This window comes from Drosophila innubila (genome assembly GCF_004354385.1).
Source record: "Drosophila innubila isolate TH190305 chromosome 3R unlocalized genomic scaffold, UK_Dinn_1.0 2_E_3R, whole genome shotgun sequence".
In the NCBI taxonomy this organism is placed as follows: Eukaryota; Metazoa; Arthropoda; class Insecta; order Diptera; family Drosophilidae; genus Drosophila; species Drosophila innubila.
In genome coordinates, this window is record NW_022995380.1 from 12,480,560 (window position 1) to 12,495,241 (window position 14,682).

At 36.9% G+C, this 14,682-nt stretch overlaps 1 protein-coding gene across 4 annotated transcripts in view; it reads left to right on the forward strand.

The window, feature by feature from the left end:
* LOC117791867 (uncharacterized RNA-binding protein C660.15) overlaps positions 1-14,682 on the forward strand; it is a 107,244-nt gene that overhangs the window by 53,099 nt on the left and 39,463 nt on the right. For all 4 annotated transcript variants that reach the window (XM_034631776.1, XM_034631775.1, XM_034631772.1 and 1 more), the window contains exon 3: positions 9,445-9,489. In XM_034631776.1, coding sequence (XP_034487667.1) covers positions 9,445-9,489 — 45 coding nt within the window. The remainder of the gene's footprint in view (positions 1-9,444; positions 9,490-14,682) is intronic.

The following is a 14,682-nucleotide window of genomic DNA, read 5'->3' on the forward strand; positions in this document are numbered from 1 at the left end:
GGTGGGCAGTGTGCAGCATACGCAGCCTGATCGATCCACGTAGATGCTACAAGTGTCTTGAATTCGGACACACGGCTGCCCGATGCAGAAGCAAACATGACGCATCTAAAGCTGCTTCAACTGCGGTGGAGGGCCATCCATCCAAGGATTGCAAGGAAAATGCGTGCTGTATACTCTGCACCAGAACTGGAGCTCAAAAACGGGACACCACACACTTAGCAAGGGCTGCCCGTTCTACACGAAGGCAATAACAAAAATAAAAAATTAAGTTTCTGCAGCTTAATTTAAACCACTGTAGAGCAGCACAGGATTTGCTAACGCAGACAGTGCGCGAGAAGGCCATCGATGTAGCCACTTTGTGTGAGCCGTACAAACCGAAGCAGGATGGAAGCTGGCTACAAAACCACAGTGCTGGAGCAGCAATCTGGGCTGTGCTGATCCGCCATTCCAATTAAGAGAGCAGAGCACGTCTAGGGGCTTCGTGCGAGCTAAATGTAATGGAATCTGCATTTATAGCTGCTATATTGCACCAAGCATCCCGATCGCGGAATACGCCGAAATCCTCGATGGAATTGTAGTTGACGCGAGATCACGGTCGCCAGTAATCATTGCTGGAGACTTTAATGCGTGGGCCACCGAATGGGGTAGTACCCGTACCAACGCAAGGGGTAGGCTACTCATTGATGCATTTGCAATTCTCAATGTATCTCTGCTGAACTCAGGAAACGCGCAAACCTACACTAAGGCAGGTAGGGGTTCAGTGATAGACCTCACGTTTGCTAGCGCATGCTTAGCTCGAAATGCCAGGTGGGCTGTGTCTAACCTATATACGCATAGCGACCACCAAGCAGTACTGTACACCATCGGATCTAGCATGCATAGGACGAGGCAGCCGAGCTTCACTAGTTGGGCCCACGAGACGCTGAACGAAGAAGCCCTCCTCATTATGATGGAAAGCACACACATTCAGCCCAGCCAGGATGCTGATGAATATGCGAATAACACCGCTTTGGCAATCAAGCGTGCATGTGACGCCTCGATGCTGCAGAAGAGGAAAGGTGGAAACGGACGGAAACCGGTCCATTGGTGGAGCGCAGATATGCGGATGCCCGGAGACAGTGCTTGGCTGCGAGACGTCTTCAACAACGTTCAAGGGGAAGACCCAACTTTATGCGCCTGCTGCAAGACTACCGAGAGAAGCGTGCTGTACTCAACAAGGCGATCAAAAGCGGTAAATCCACATGCTGGAAAAACCTATGCGCTGAAGCAGATGCACAACCATTTGGGACGGCCTATAAGGTGGTAATGGGTAAGCTGGCAAGACGTCCAATGCCCATGGAACCGGATCAGCTGGTAGCCATCGTCTCAACCCTATTTCCGGAGCACCCACACACCAACCTCACGGCGGGTACCATGCAAACAGCACCGATATATACAGACAGAGCTGAAATACTGGAGGCAGCGGCACGCATACATGGCAACAAAGCGCCAGGCCCAGACGGAGTACCCTCCAAGGTAGTTAAGGTCATTGCATCAAGCCACCCAACGCTCTTTGCAAACCTCTTTAATGTTTGCATACAACAGCGGACAGTACCGAGGAGATGGAAGCTGCAACGGTTGGTGCTTCTCCCAAAGGGGGGTAATGTCGATGACCCGTCTGCTTACAGACCCTTATGCATGTTAGATGTCGTCGGGAAGCTGTTTGAACGCATCATCTGCAACAGGTTGGAAGATGAGTTAGAAGCAAGAAGAGGCATCTCTGACTGGCAGTATGGATTCCGGAAGAAGCGAAGCACAATCGATGCCATCAATGCAGTGGTGGAGATAGCTAGTAAAGCCATAGAGGGAGAACGTTGGAAAGGTGGTAAAAAGCAGTACTGCCTCATCACAACACTGGATGTGCGCAATGCTTTCAACTCGGCAAGCTGGCCATCCATTGTAACAGCCTTGCACGAACTCAGGATCTCCGAGTACATCGTGAACTTGATATGCAGCTACTTCAGGGACCGAACTTTGCTGTTCGACACCTCCAACGGACGAATGCAGCACAGAATCACAGGTGGCGTCCCCCAAGGCTCAGTGCTGGGACCAACATTGTGGAACGTCATGTATGACGCGGTGCTCCGGCTGCCAATGCCACCTGGCACCCGCATCATCGGCTTCGCGGATGACATAGCCATCGTCACAGTGGCAAAGGAGCTAAAACACGTGGAAACTAACACGAACAGGGCAATTGCTGAGGTCATAGATTGGCTAGTGAGCAATTCCCTTTCCATTGCGGCCCACAAAACGGAAGCTGTGCTAATAAGTAGCAGGAAGGCTATTGAAACCGCTACCATAGAAGTTGCTGGTTGCACAATAACATCGAAACCGGCGATCAAGTATCTTGGAGTGCAGCTTGACCATAGGTTGACCTTTAAGCATCACTTGGAGTACACGGCGAAGAAAGCGGCAAAAGCGACGACTGCGTTAAGTGGCAATGGCAAACATCGGAGGGCCACGACAGCGAAGCCGGTGGCTGATTGCCAATGTAGTGCGATCAATAATACTATATGCAGCACCAGTATGGGCACCAGCAATGGCAGTCACGGCGTACAGCAGATCCTGTAAGGCAGCATATCGCACTTGTGCTCTGAGAGTACTTAGTGCCTTTCGCACGGTTTCCGACGACGCAGCTCTGGTGCTAGCTGGGATGGTCCCACTGGATCTACTTGCCGAGGAGACCAGATGCAATGGAGATCCAGCTTCCAAAAGGAATGTGACGATGGCGAGATGGCAGGAGAGATGGAGAGCTGCTACCAACGGCAGCTGGACCAAACGTATTGTCCCGGACATACGGCCGTGGGTGAGTAGGAAGTACGGACAAACCGACTATTACTTGACCCAACTACTGACAGGACATGGGTGTTTTAAATCATATCTCTTTAGGTTTAATCATGAGACGAACCCGTTTTGCACACACTGTGCAGGGGTTATTGAAGACGCAGAGCATGTCCTTTTTGTCTGTCCTAGATATTCTGCTGAACGGGAAGAGCTAAGCCTAAATATTGGGAGGAATTTCATAGTCACTGACTTTATAGATATCCTACTTAGCTCGCAAAACAATTGGGTCGCTGTAACCCACATGGCTGCAGATATCATGAAATCGTTGCGTCGCGCTGAAAGACAGCGCAACTCGAATTCAAACTCTAGATGAGACTCTAGAAGAGGCCTTCATGCCATCTCCCCCTCGTGAGGTAATACTTAGCGGTGGTTCCGCGAGAGGAAACAGGTAGGGTCGTTTTAGTGGGTGCAAGTCCCACACTTTTCGGCTTTAATGCTTTTTCCCTATACAAAAAAAAAAAAAAAAAAAACACACACACACACACACACACACACACACACACACACACACACACACACACACTTATCTATATAACATACACATTTTCACTAGGGTTGTTCTGTGTCTACGATAAGTCCAATTTTCTATTACGATTCTGATTATTTGTTATTTGTTATTGTTGTGTATTGTGATATGCTTGCTACAGTTTTCTTATTCTTTTTCTTTTTGTTTTTGTTGCTGTTGTTATTCGTGCTCTGCATTTTGTTACTGACAACATTCGTAAGCTCGTTCGTAACTGCCAACTGCATGAAATTTTATACCATTCCAAGAAGTTGATTCGTATCACTTTTTTGCTTGTCATACAAGTGACAATGTGTGACTCTATGTGTGTACTAGTGCAAGTGTGTATAAGTTCTCTGTGATATAAAAAGAATTCTTATTACATCTATAGCGAAACTTGTTGCCAGCCAAAAGAAATGTATCCAGATAAATCTATTTTCAAATAGAATGCAAGTTTTTTTTATTTACAACGATAAACCCTAACTAAGCATTTTTAATCCCTGCAATTTTTTTTAACTTTCATAAAATCGTACTTGAAAATTTTATTTAGCAGTTTGCACATTGTATCTTATTGATGGAACCACAATCCATACATTTACATTCTTTTTCCTTGAGACACAAGTTTTAACTGTCCTTGGTCAGTATTTTAAAGTTTTTACCCAAGGTATTTTTTTGGGTTTTCCTGTCCCATATGCTAGAGCTATGTCCATTTCGTGCCCCTTATGTTCTTTTATACGTTTGCAAAAGGTATTACAATTTTTTCGTGAAATGTATAACACATTAAATGAGCTTTGACAGACACTTAGTGTAGGATTACACTTTCTGAATAAATTTGGGCTAAATCGGACTATATCATAGGAATGAGCAGTGGAAATTACATACAGGGCACTGTAAGAGTATCAAATTTTCAACAAACAACGGGAAACTATTCTTTGTTGTTATGGTTAGTTTATTTTGGTTAATTTTGTGGCAAATTAGTAGATGTTAACCTGATACTTTCACACTGTATTATTTGCTGTTCGACTCTTTAATATAGCATTAGTGTTGACTTAACATGCATTTATAATTCAACTACAGGCAGTTGACTTTCGGTTGTTGTTCTTGTCAAAAGCAATTCAGTTTGACTTGGGTGCAAAATGTAAAACCCAACTTAATAGCCGTATGTCAATTTGGCTAAAACCACACCATTTAAAAATTGATGAGACCTCTTAACGACAGCAATTTAACACATATGTGTTACAGTCAATGCCTGACATGGTTTCGGCCATAAATGGCATAATTAACGCATATTAAATGATACCATAAAACAGTCAACTGACTGACCTGTCCGTCGCTGTCCTCGTTAAACTGCACAAAATCGATGAAAAGCCGCTAAGAAAATTATGTATGCATATCGTGCGCTGACCAGAGTTCGCATCGAGTTAATCATTAAATATAAATGAGCTTGGAGCAGCTGAACGAAAAAAAATTGAACTATTTAAACCAGTCAACTTTATAAATAGCTTATAAGATTTATTTCAACTTAAGGAAATGCAGAAAACAACACTGAAAACAGCGGTCTTTAAAAATTAAGCTCAGTGTATAACAACAATTACATACTACAACATTAAAACGAATAAAATAAGACATTTTTTTTTTCAATTCAGGAAGTGCAAAACTAGCCTAGCCAAAAATCAAAACCAGCCCCTTACCAAAATGACGAATGCCTTAAGTGGTTTTGGTTTTTCATACGCGCAGTTATAAATAAATATGCATAAAATTGCAACTTTTGACGACAAATGCAAAAATATTTAACATATTTAAGTATGTGTAGATGTATGCAAGTGTGTTCAAGCCAAGCACAGAGATATGTATTTTTGAGACAACGATTTATGTGGGGCGAGCCCTCAAGGTTAACCACAACAAGCTGGCAAATTGCAAGCGAATTGAAACAACAACGCGATTGCATGCAATTAAATTGCAGTTTATGGTTGCAATAGCAACAATAATAATAACCGCGTATTCAGCCAACCCCAAAGGCAATCATCGGAAGAAACAACATCAACAACAACTGTGCTTAAGCCATACAGATATGAATACTGTCAGTTACAATTCGTCAGATATAAGTACACATAAGTTTACACTCGTATCTGCACTTTATGGGTATTCATACTCATATCTCGGTTCAAACTCGCTCTTATACAAGTAAATGTATTTTAGCGATAGTTCGTTCTGTGACATTTTGTGTCAGATTTGTGCGTTGAGCTTAAATAAATCGCAAAAACTCACAAACAGCAAAAAAAAAAAATAAATGGGAAACAATGCCTTCTGGGCTTACGAGTATGTATACACCATGAGCTGACAGTGTTATCAAACAGCGCAAAAGAGATTATTAAAAAAAAAAACAAACTAATGTGTTTTAGAAAAACTGATATAACCCAATTTTATTTCAAATTTATAATCTTCCTGCTAAACCCGGTTCTAAATGAAAGAAAGTCCTATATCTTATGTAATAATAACATTATTGTCTTAAATTTTAACACTGCATTTGAGTATTTAGCATAGGTTATTTTTATAAATTAATTTAGTTCTCTTTTGCAATTAAAAACCCCATTTAGTTTATTTATTTATTGTCGGGCTATATAAAGACGACACAAAAAAATACTTTTGAATTACACATTAAAAAATATATATATATATCCAACAAAATATTTATATATATTTTTACACATCATACTTGAGTCAAATTTTAACTTGAATCGTTTCCAAATAATTTAACTCTAAATCATCTTCTCTCAGTTAACAATCTTATGAGCTTTTAACCATGTTATGTGGATAAACTGTGAAAACGTTTTGCTGACATTTTATATATCAGTTGGCACTGGACCGGCCTCCAGAGTTGGAACCTTTCGCACTTTACGGTTAAATCGATTAACAGCATCCGTACATTTTTAATACCAACTGTTGGAAACATCGCAACAATTGTGCGATAAAAACACACAGACAGTGCGCAAAGTAAAAATAAAGCAAAACATAGTAAAAGCGAAGCAAATTCAGAATGATTGCGTAATTTTTTTTGTAGCATTTTTATTATTCAAAAAATTCTGGTGGGATTTAAAAGTTAAATAAATGTACATTTATTTAATAAGAACTGTTTTTACTTGTATGCAGTAATAAATTATTGAAATTGATTTAATTCTTGTTTATTTTTTCATTGCAGGTAAGCGACAATACTGGTGCATTGAAAAAAACTTTACTGTTTAAAGTGTGGGAGCCATTAAAAGTCGTAAATAAAATAGTAGTGCTACTTAATTAATTTATACATTTCTACGTGTATATATAGCAAACAATATATAATATTTATGCATTTAACCTTAACATATTTATAATATCAATTCTATTTGTACCAATAACAAACCTCATTTATCCGCAGCATTTGTAATTGTACCTCTTGTAGTTTGAATACGAAACATTTAACTTAAATTTTAATAAACATTAACATGTGAGTACCCTAATCGCAACCAAACCCCGTCCTCTCAAAATATGTGTAAACAATACCAATATATATTTTATCTATTACCACAAATCGAGACAGCTACTGCTGAGTGGAGAAATTCCATTACGTGTTTATTGTATTTGCATACAATTTAAAGCAGGAAATTAAAAATTCTTTTTGTTTGACAATTTGCCAAACATTTTACATCCGCGTTTAGGCAAGAGTTTTCCGACATTTTCGCCAAATTGAAATGCAAATACAGAAAATGTGGCAGCCAGAAAAAGTTATTAAAATAATTTCTCTTATCAGCAGGCTCGTATCTTTTGAAAGTAGCATATCAAATGTGCAATCTCATTTATTGAAATATTAATCCCATTACATTATATAATTAGTTTTGCTGCTCTGAAATGCGCCGTTCTTACTTATTCTTGGGATAAGTAACCACCCAATGCCATATGAGTTTTTATAATACCCATAAACTTTTCACTTGCATGATTTTCATAATATCCAAAGTCTGACTTAGTCTGAGTACAAGTTATGCTCCTAATTACGAGTGTACCTCAGGCATTTCCGCTTCATGCGCTTCTCTCATTAGCCTTTTCAGACGAGAGCTCGAGAGATGCTTGTTGACATTTTGGTGCCAGGAATTTGTTTGCCATTCGAGCCGAGCAACTTGGCTAAGGGTTTTCATTTTCATTTTCTGGTTTTTTTTTTCCTGCCTACGAGTAATTAGGGTAGAAGACGCAAAACTGTCAGCAGAAAAGGTGCCAAATGTGTTTTCACATTAAAGAGCTGACAGTTAAAGTGGGCAAAACGTATCCAGAGTCCCAGTTTTAATGTGTACTAGTTAACCTAGTAAATTAACCATTCTACTTAAAAATGGATTTATGATATTCTGTTTTTTCACAAAATAACTAAGCTTATGAGAATATATTTTAGGGTTAATAAATACCGTCTATTTATATTTATTTATTATAAACACAACTGATTAATAACAAATAAATACAAATTATTTAAAAACACAGCACATCATCGTGTATGCTATCAGCTGAATAATATCTATTACTAATTGGCTTATATTTATAAATATTTTTTCTAATTTAAACAATATTACGCATACGACCCTTACACCTGCTGGCTTTATAATTGTGAACAATTACCTAAAAAGCATAAGTGCACACAGCCATGTCAATAATTTGAACAAATAAAAGGACACCAACAAATAGAAAATTTACCTATATGTCTTTTTCAACTCATAAACATACTTCTTGTTGTTGTTGTTCTTTATATAGCTGTGTTGTTTGTTGTTGTTATGTCTGCTGGTGTTGTCAATTGTTTTTCAATTTTCAAAATGTATTGCAGTGAAATATCTACATATTTAGTCGCATATTTTTGTGTAGTCTAGTTTTAGTTGTTGGTTTTTCCCCTGTCTTTCCCCTTGTGTGGTGCTCCAAAATATGTAATCATAAATTATACATCTACATCGTATTTACAAAGCGATATTTATGCGCACAACTCTGAACAACTCTTGTAGGCGAGACGACCTGGTGCGAGCCTTACACTTGTTTAATTATACATTTTAAAAAATTATATGAATAATTATAATACACATATTTTTGATTGTCATTAGTACATTTGTGTGCGTGTGTGTGGTTAAGGCTATAATTAATTAATTAATTAAATATAATTGTTTTTATTTGCTAGCCACAAACATGTTTGCATTTTACATCAACATTTTTAACATCAAATTGTAGTCGAGCATTGCCTTATGTGTATTTATATGTATAGCTTAACATGTAGTTGTTGTTGTCAATATGGTACCTACCGAACCTGAACCTGTATCTTTTTTGTCTGCTAGTTTATTATTTCAAAATAAATTAATTGGCTGGGAATCGGAATTGATTGCCGCTTGGCGAAGTGGAGTTCACAAACTATTTGCATTAAAATAATATAGTAAAACAACTTATATTTGATAAAACTCACAGAACTAATATCACAGCTTGTGTTTTTTTGTCAAGAAACCATTTAAGAAATACAAATCAATTGTATGCTCCACTTGCCAAACGTCTCGTACAAGCACTTAATTGTGTGTGTATATGAAGATCTTGTAAATATGAATAACAAATAATGAAAAACTAACAAATTAAATTATGTTTTTATACATTTATGCATTTTGTAAACATCCATTTTGAATAATACACACATTAAATGCCAAACAATAATATAAAATTCGCCTCCTACACCTCAAAAACGCATATCTAAAAAAAGGGAATGGCCATTCAAAATGTAAACACGATTTTATATATTGTCTTTTCATCGTACTCCATACTTATACATTTAACTATGCATAGCAAGTGTACAGCCAATGTAGTTTCGAATAGAGAGAATAACATCTGGTCCACCATAACAAAAAAAAATATCAAAAATTTGACAATCAATATGAGAACCAAATGCAAAATAATTTAAAAAAAAATAAATATATATATATACGTAAAACCGCAAACCGACAATAAATACATTGTGAGCAATGAAACATTTTTACCAGTGGCGACATTTTCTTTTCTGGTTTTTTTTTATATTGCAGGTTTCAGACACCAATAAAAGCGTTTGCCTGCCTGACAGCCACAAGGTAAGCTCTAAAGCTGCTCACCAATTGACACAATAATCAAATATACTTATAAATACATAACCAACAAAAATGCCTATATCTATTTAATATTAATAGACTTTGCTCCGCATATAAATTCAATTAAATCTAAATAGATTCATTTGTATATGTCTTTTCGTAGTATCTTTTTTTTTTAATTGTGTCCTGATATGTCCTTACCAAATTGGAATAATTTGCTTTGGTAAAAATTGCTTTAATTTCGTAGTGTATACTTAAGAAGTAGATAACAAAATTTATTTAAAATTTTTAGCAACATTTTTAAAAATTTATTATTACAAATCAAATCATAGTGAATATTAGATTATTTGTTTTGTATTAATTCAAATTTTCAAATAGCTTTGAAAAATGATACGAGTTTATTTGTAGCAGTTATTTTTACTCTTCCCATGAAAGCTCAAACTAAAGAGCCTAATTCTTTCCAGATGTAATACGTACCTTGATTTAGTTCTAAAAAAATAAAAATTTCCAGCTGATTCTTAAGCGACAACTGTTACGGTAAAAGGTTATTAGAGTCGACTAGGAACTAAATGTATTTGAAACACATATTTATCTCAAATGCGTTTAGTTTCTGGTCTATTTCTATTTCCAACTCTTATTCTTGTTATTGCACTTGACCAAAACCAACATATTGTGGCTTAAAGGCGACTCAACTGCAGCTATTGAGCATTGTTATCATGTTATTGATATCGTAAATAGTTAATTGTCAGACAGAAATAGAAACAGTCGCAAGATGGGATTTTATGGGCGGATAACGATGTCTATGTTTCAATCCGAAAAGCCATTTTAATCTTTCATTAATGTGCCGTACGTGTTTATGGATGTTGCGTGTTAATGTGTGAGTGTGTGTGGGTGTGTGTGAACCACGTCCTAAGATACACTTTACTATTTTTGTTGTTATTTATTATTGTTGGCATTGACGGTTAACGTTACGTTTTAGTTGCTGCATTTATAAGGTGTACAGAATAAATATTGAAATGTAATTAGCAGCATTTAAGCGTCTCGATTACATTCGAAACAGATGTTGTCGTACATTTCACTCACAAATTAGCAGCCCACTCACAATTAACCATGTTTACAGCCAAGATTTGTATTTTGATCTTTGTTTCTCAAAAGTGAAATGATGTAAACCAATATACAAAGAATTAGGCTGCCAACAATAAAATTTCAATTCAATTTAACTGATTGTGCCAATTAAGCAGAGACTCCACATGAATAAATATAATCAAATTCATAGATATTCTAATAATATTTATAAGCTTCAAATTAATTACACTATTCACAGTGTAATATAACATACATCAATATATTTAACAGGAGGGAAATTTATTTTATTACAGGAAGACAAACTGTTCATATATTCAATAATTTTCGCTTCAAATATATCAATACTATAATTAGACTATATCTCTATTTATTTCTTTGGAGTTATAAAAATCTCAAAAATGTAAATTTTCAGCTCCCTTTTGATGTAAATGATATGAGAGTACTTAGAAAGAAAAACACAAAGAAGACTTAAATATGTTCAACATAATAACCAAGTATCTTGGATAAAAGTTTTTCTATTAACTATAGTGCAATCATTAAATAATTGAATAATCGCTATAGTAATCGGCAATAATGACAACACTTTAGCGCCATATTACACATCATAAAAAGGGGGCTATAACAACATCAATTACAAAATGCACACAATCATTGAATACATACATACGCACAGTCTGGGAGACATGCAGCGACCATTGCCAATGACTTGACATAGCACGAACTATGTACAAATATCCTTTACCGCACACAGTATACGCCCCCAACCCACACACACACACACATACACACGACTGTTGTGGCATGTGCAATAATTTATCCGCTAATGTGTAATTATAAACAATTCTTGTTGTTTGTTATTTTTAATGGCTACACAAATAAAAAAAAAAAAAACAAAATGTTTGTTTATTTTTGTTACCGTTGTTGTTGTTGTTGCTGTTGTTCATGCGTTTGAAAATTGCATGCAAATGGTTATGCGACCATTTTTTTTTTAGCTAGGACACAAACCAAACCTCGCAACGTTGTTCACAGGATGCGTGCAGCTGCCACATTTGCCACATGTCCGCCACCGATAAAATCCAGTTCACGAATGCCGACGATCAGCTGTTGTTATCGCCAATGTTGCCGTTGTAGTTGTTTTAAGTAACGTGTTGTGAGGTGCCAAAAAGTCATGCCTAACAAAATGGCGTTGAACACGCAAACAACCGTGCAGCAGGTAGAGAAACAAGCACTGGAAACTGACAGCCAACAATTGTGCAATTAAATTGTTTTGAAATTTATATGCTCATTGTTAACTCTGCTGTGGTTATTGTTGCTGTGGCTTAACGGCAGCATCATCTGCGCCAAAAAGTAGACCACACAAAATGCGGTGAATTCGAAAAGCATATTTAAGCTGTTAACAAAAACATGCAATGTATTCTCAATAAATTTTGATACATAAAAGTAAATGTTCATACTTTTGTGGGTCGATTAAATGTTTTAAATTCCTAATTTGTTGCTGGATATTTTAGGTAGTTAATCGGAATATTTTTCTAATACTTCGACTATATGCGGATCAAAGCAAGTATTTGACTTGAGAACAACATTCTTTTTAGGCACCGATGATGAATATATTTGCTAACTGCGAAATTAATCAAGTATACTGCACCTTCAGCTGTTTTTTTTTTTTGCCTTGACACCTTTTAATTAGTCCAACGCATATTGCGAAACAGCTGCAGCTGTTGTCACTCCAATTGAAGGCGAAATTGAGGCGAAAGAGATTTCACCTTTAACAATGCAGCTGCAACTGCACCAAACCCTGAACGTTGACACATATTACAAAGCCAACGCATGTCGCGGGACTGCTCCAATTAATGTCCGTTTTTTCGGACTACCCTTTTTGGGTGTTTTTTTAGTGGAACCAGTTGTTGTTATTGTTGTACTCCACTTGACAATCCAAAATGCTTTAGCCCAGCACACTCACAAAGCGACGACCCCACAGGATGTGTATTGTTACGGAAGGACGGCGCATTTTTAACAACTTCCGCCGTTGGTTGAGTTTCAGTTTGGACCCAGTTTTAATTACGCTCAGGTCAACGGCAGGCTGCAACAACTGAGCTCAGCTTTTGCAATTTTTATTATACATTTGGCTGGGAGACCCAGTTTTTGGTTTTTGTTTACAAACCGTTGTTTACCATTCAGTTGTCTGTATTTACGCACTTGACTGCATTTCAGGTTAAAAGATTTATTTTAGCTTGATTATGACCTTGCAGCGGATACTATAATTGTTCCATTGAGATTTAAATATGCAGCGCTTTAAAGAAAATTAAATTTAAAAATAAAAATATAACCAAATATTTTTCTTTAAAAGTTGAGTTTACTTTGTGAATTAGAATAATTATAAAATGTGCAATTAAATTTGGTTTAGATTGTTTCCATTTAATTTTTGAACTATCAATTATAATCATAAATAACTAATAAATATTCATTGAAAATAACTTTTTTGAGAGCAATGGAATCTATAGTTTTATCAGCTGCATTTGTTTATTCAAATGAATTACTTTATAATTTCTCTTTACGTTTAATTTGCAAAATCATTTGTCCTCCATTCTTGCAAACGTGACCAAAGACTATTAATCAATATCAGTAACATGGCCATTTGCTGTTGCCTTTCCATTCACAATCAGCACAAGCCACTTAATTTCCTACAGCATAACACAATGGCAATGAAAACGACAACGACAACGATAACGTTGCGTATACGTAATTTACACATTCACTTCATTTCCTTGAACGTTGCGAAAATGGTATTTATAAGCCAAGTCCCAGAGCTGAACACAAATCCAAATCCATCGTCCATTTTTGGCAATTACAAACAGATTGAAGTTTCAATTTTAATGCCTGACGTAAATACCAAAAATTTTGGTAACAACAACACGTGATATTGTGATTGAAAGCAGATACAGAGGGAGAGGGAAAAGGGGTATTTGCCATTTATGACGCATACGCCGTGTGAGCTGATGATGATATTGACGATGATTTATGCATTTGTAGCACCTTCAGTGAAAAGTGTTTTATGCAAATTTTTGAATCGCGCATTCAATTTACAGTGGACGTTGCCGTTGCCGTTGCCCTTGCTGTTTGTTTGTTAGGTGTAAATATGCAAATGAACGTCTCATAATTTGTGCCAGGGAAATTACCAAAAATGAACAACAGGCCAGTATCGCAATAGGATATGCACACGCCTCGCACCTTTTCTCATGGGAAGAGTGTAGTTTGGGAGAATTGGGGACTGGCTCCTGGCGTCAAGTTGTGCTGCTGTGCGAGGTCGAAACTTTTCGCTACCAACTTTGCTGCAAAAGTTTAAAGCACCCCGGCAAGAAGAAGAAGAAGAAGAAATAGAAGAAAAAGTACAAGCAAAACTTCAGTTGGCCAAACTTTACCGCACACATGACCCATTAATAAGTGCACGGCATTTGATGGTAAGTTTTTGTGTTGCTTTCGTTTTGGTCATTTCATTTTTGGCGTCGCAGCGGGTATTCCAACAGGGAATAGTCTTCATTCCTCCCCCACTGATTTGTTCTCATCCAACAGAGTTGGCGAGTTGCCCAGCACGCGTTGTCAACATAAATTTTGGCTATGATTGCAGCTGGTGGTAAAGTTCACACTTTCTTCCAATTTAAATGCGTTTATCTATTTGAAAATATTCAGCAGACACTGCAAGGACTGCTGAGCGGGTTGAAAATAGACAAAGAGAGAGAGAGTGGTTAAATTTGACTAAAGCTACAGATTTGGAAGCTACTCACTTAACTTTTAATGCGCTTAAAATAATCAATATTTTAACAGTCGCTATACATTTTAATGCGATTTATATTATGAATACGAGTCTCGATTCAAGGACCCTTAGGGCATCAAATGTAGAAAAACCAGTTACGTTTTTCTCCATTCAATCAATACATGGCACATTACTCTAATGGGAACCAGCTGAAAGTCAATGCATTGTGGATACCTAATTGAAGGACACATGTATATATTATATAATGTAAGCTAAATACTTACTAAAGCAATCCATGTCAAATTGGAAATGTATCTGATAGAAACAGCTAACTGATAGCTGAATAGACGCACACATGC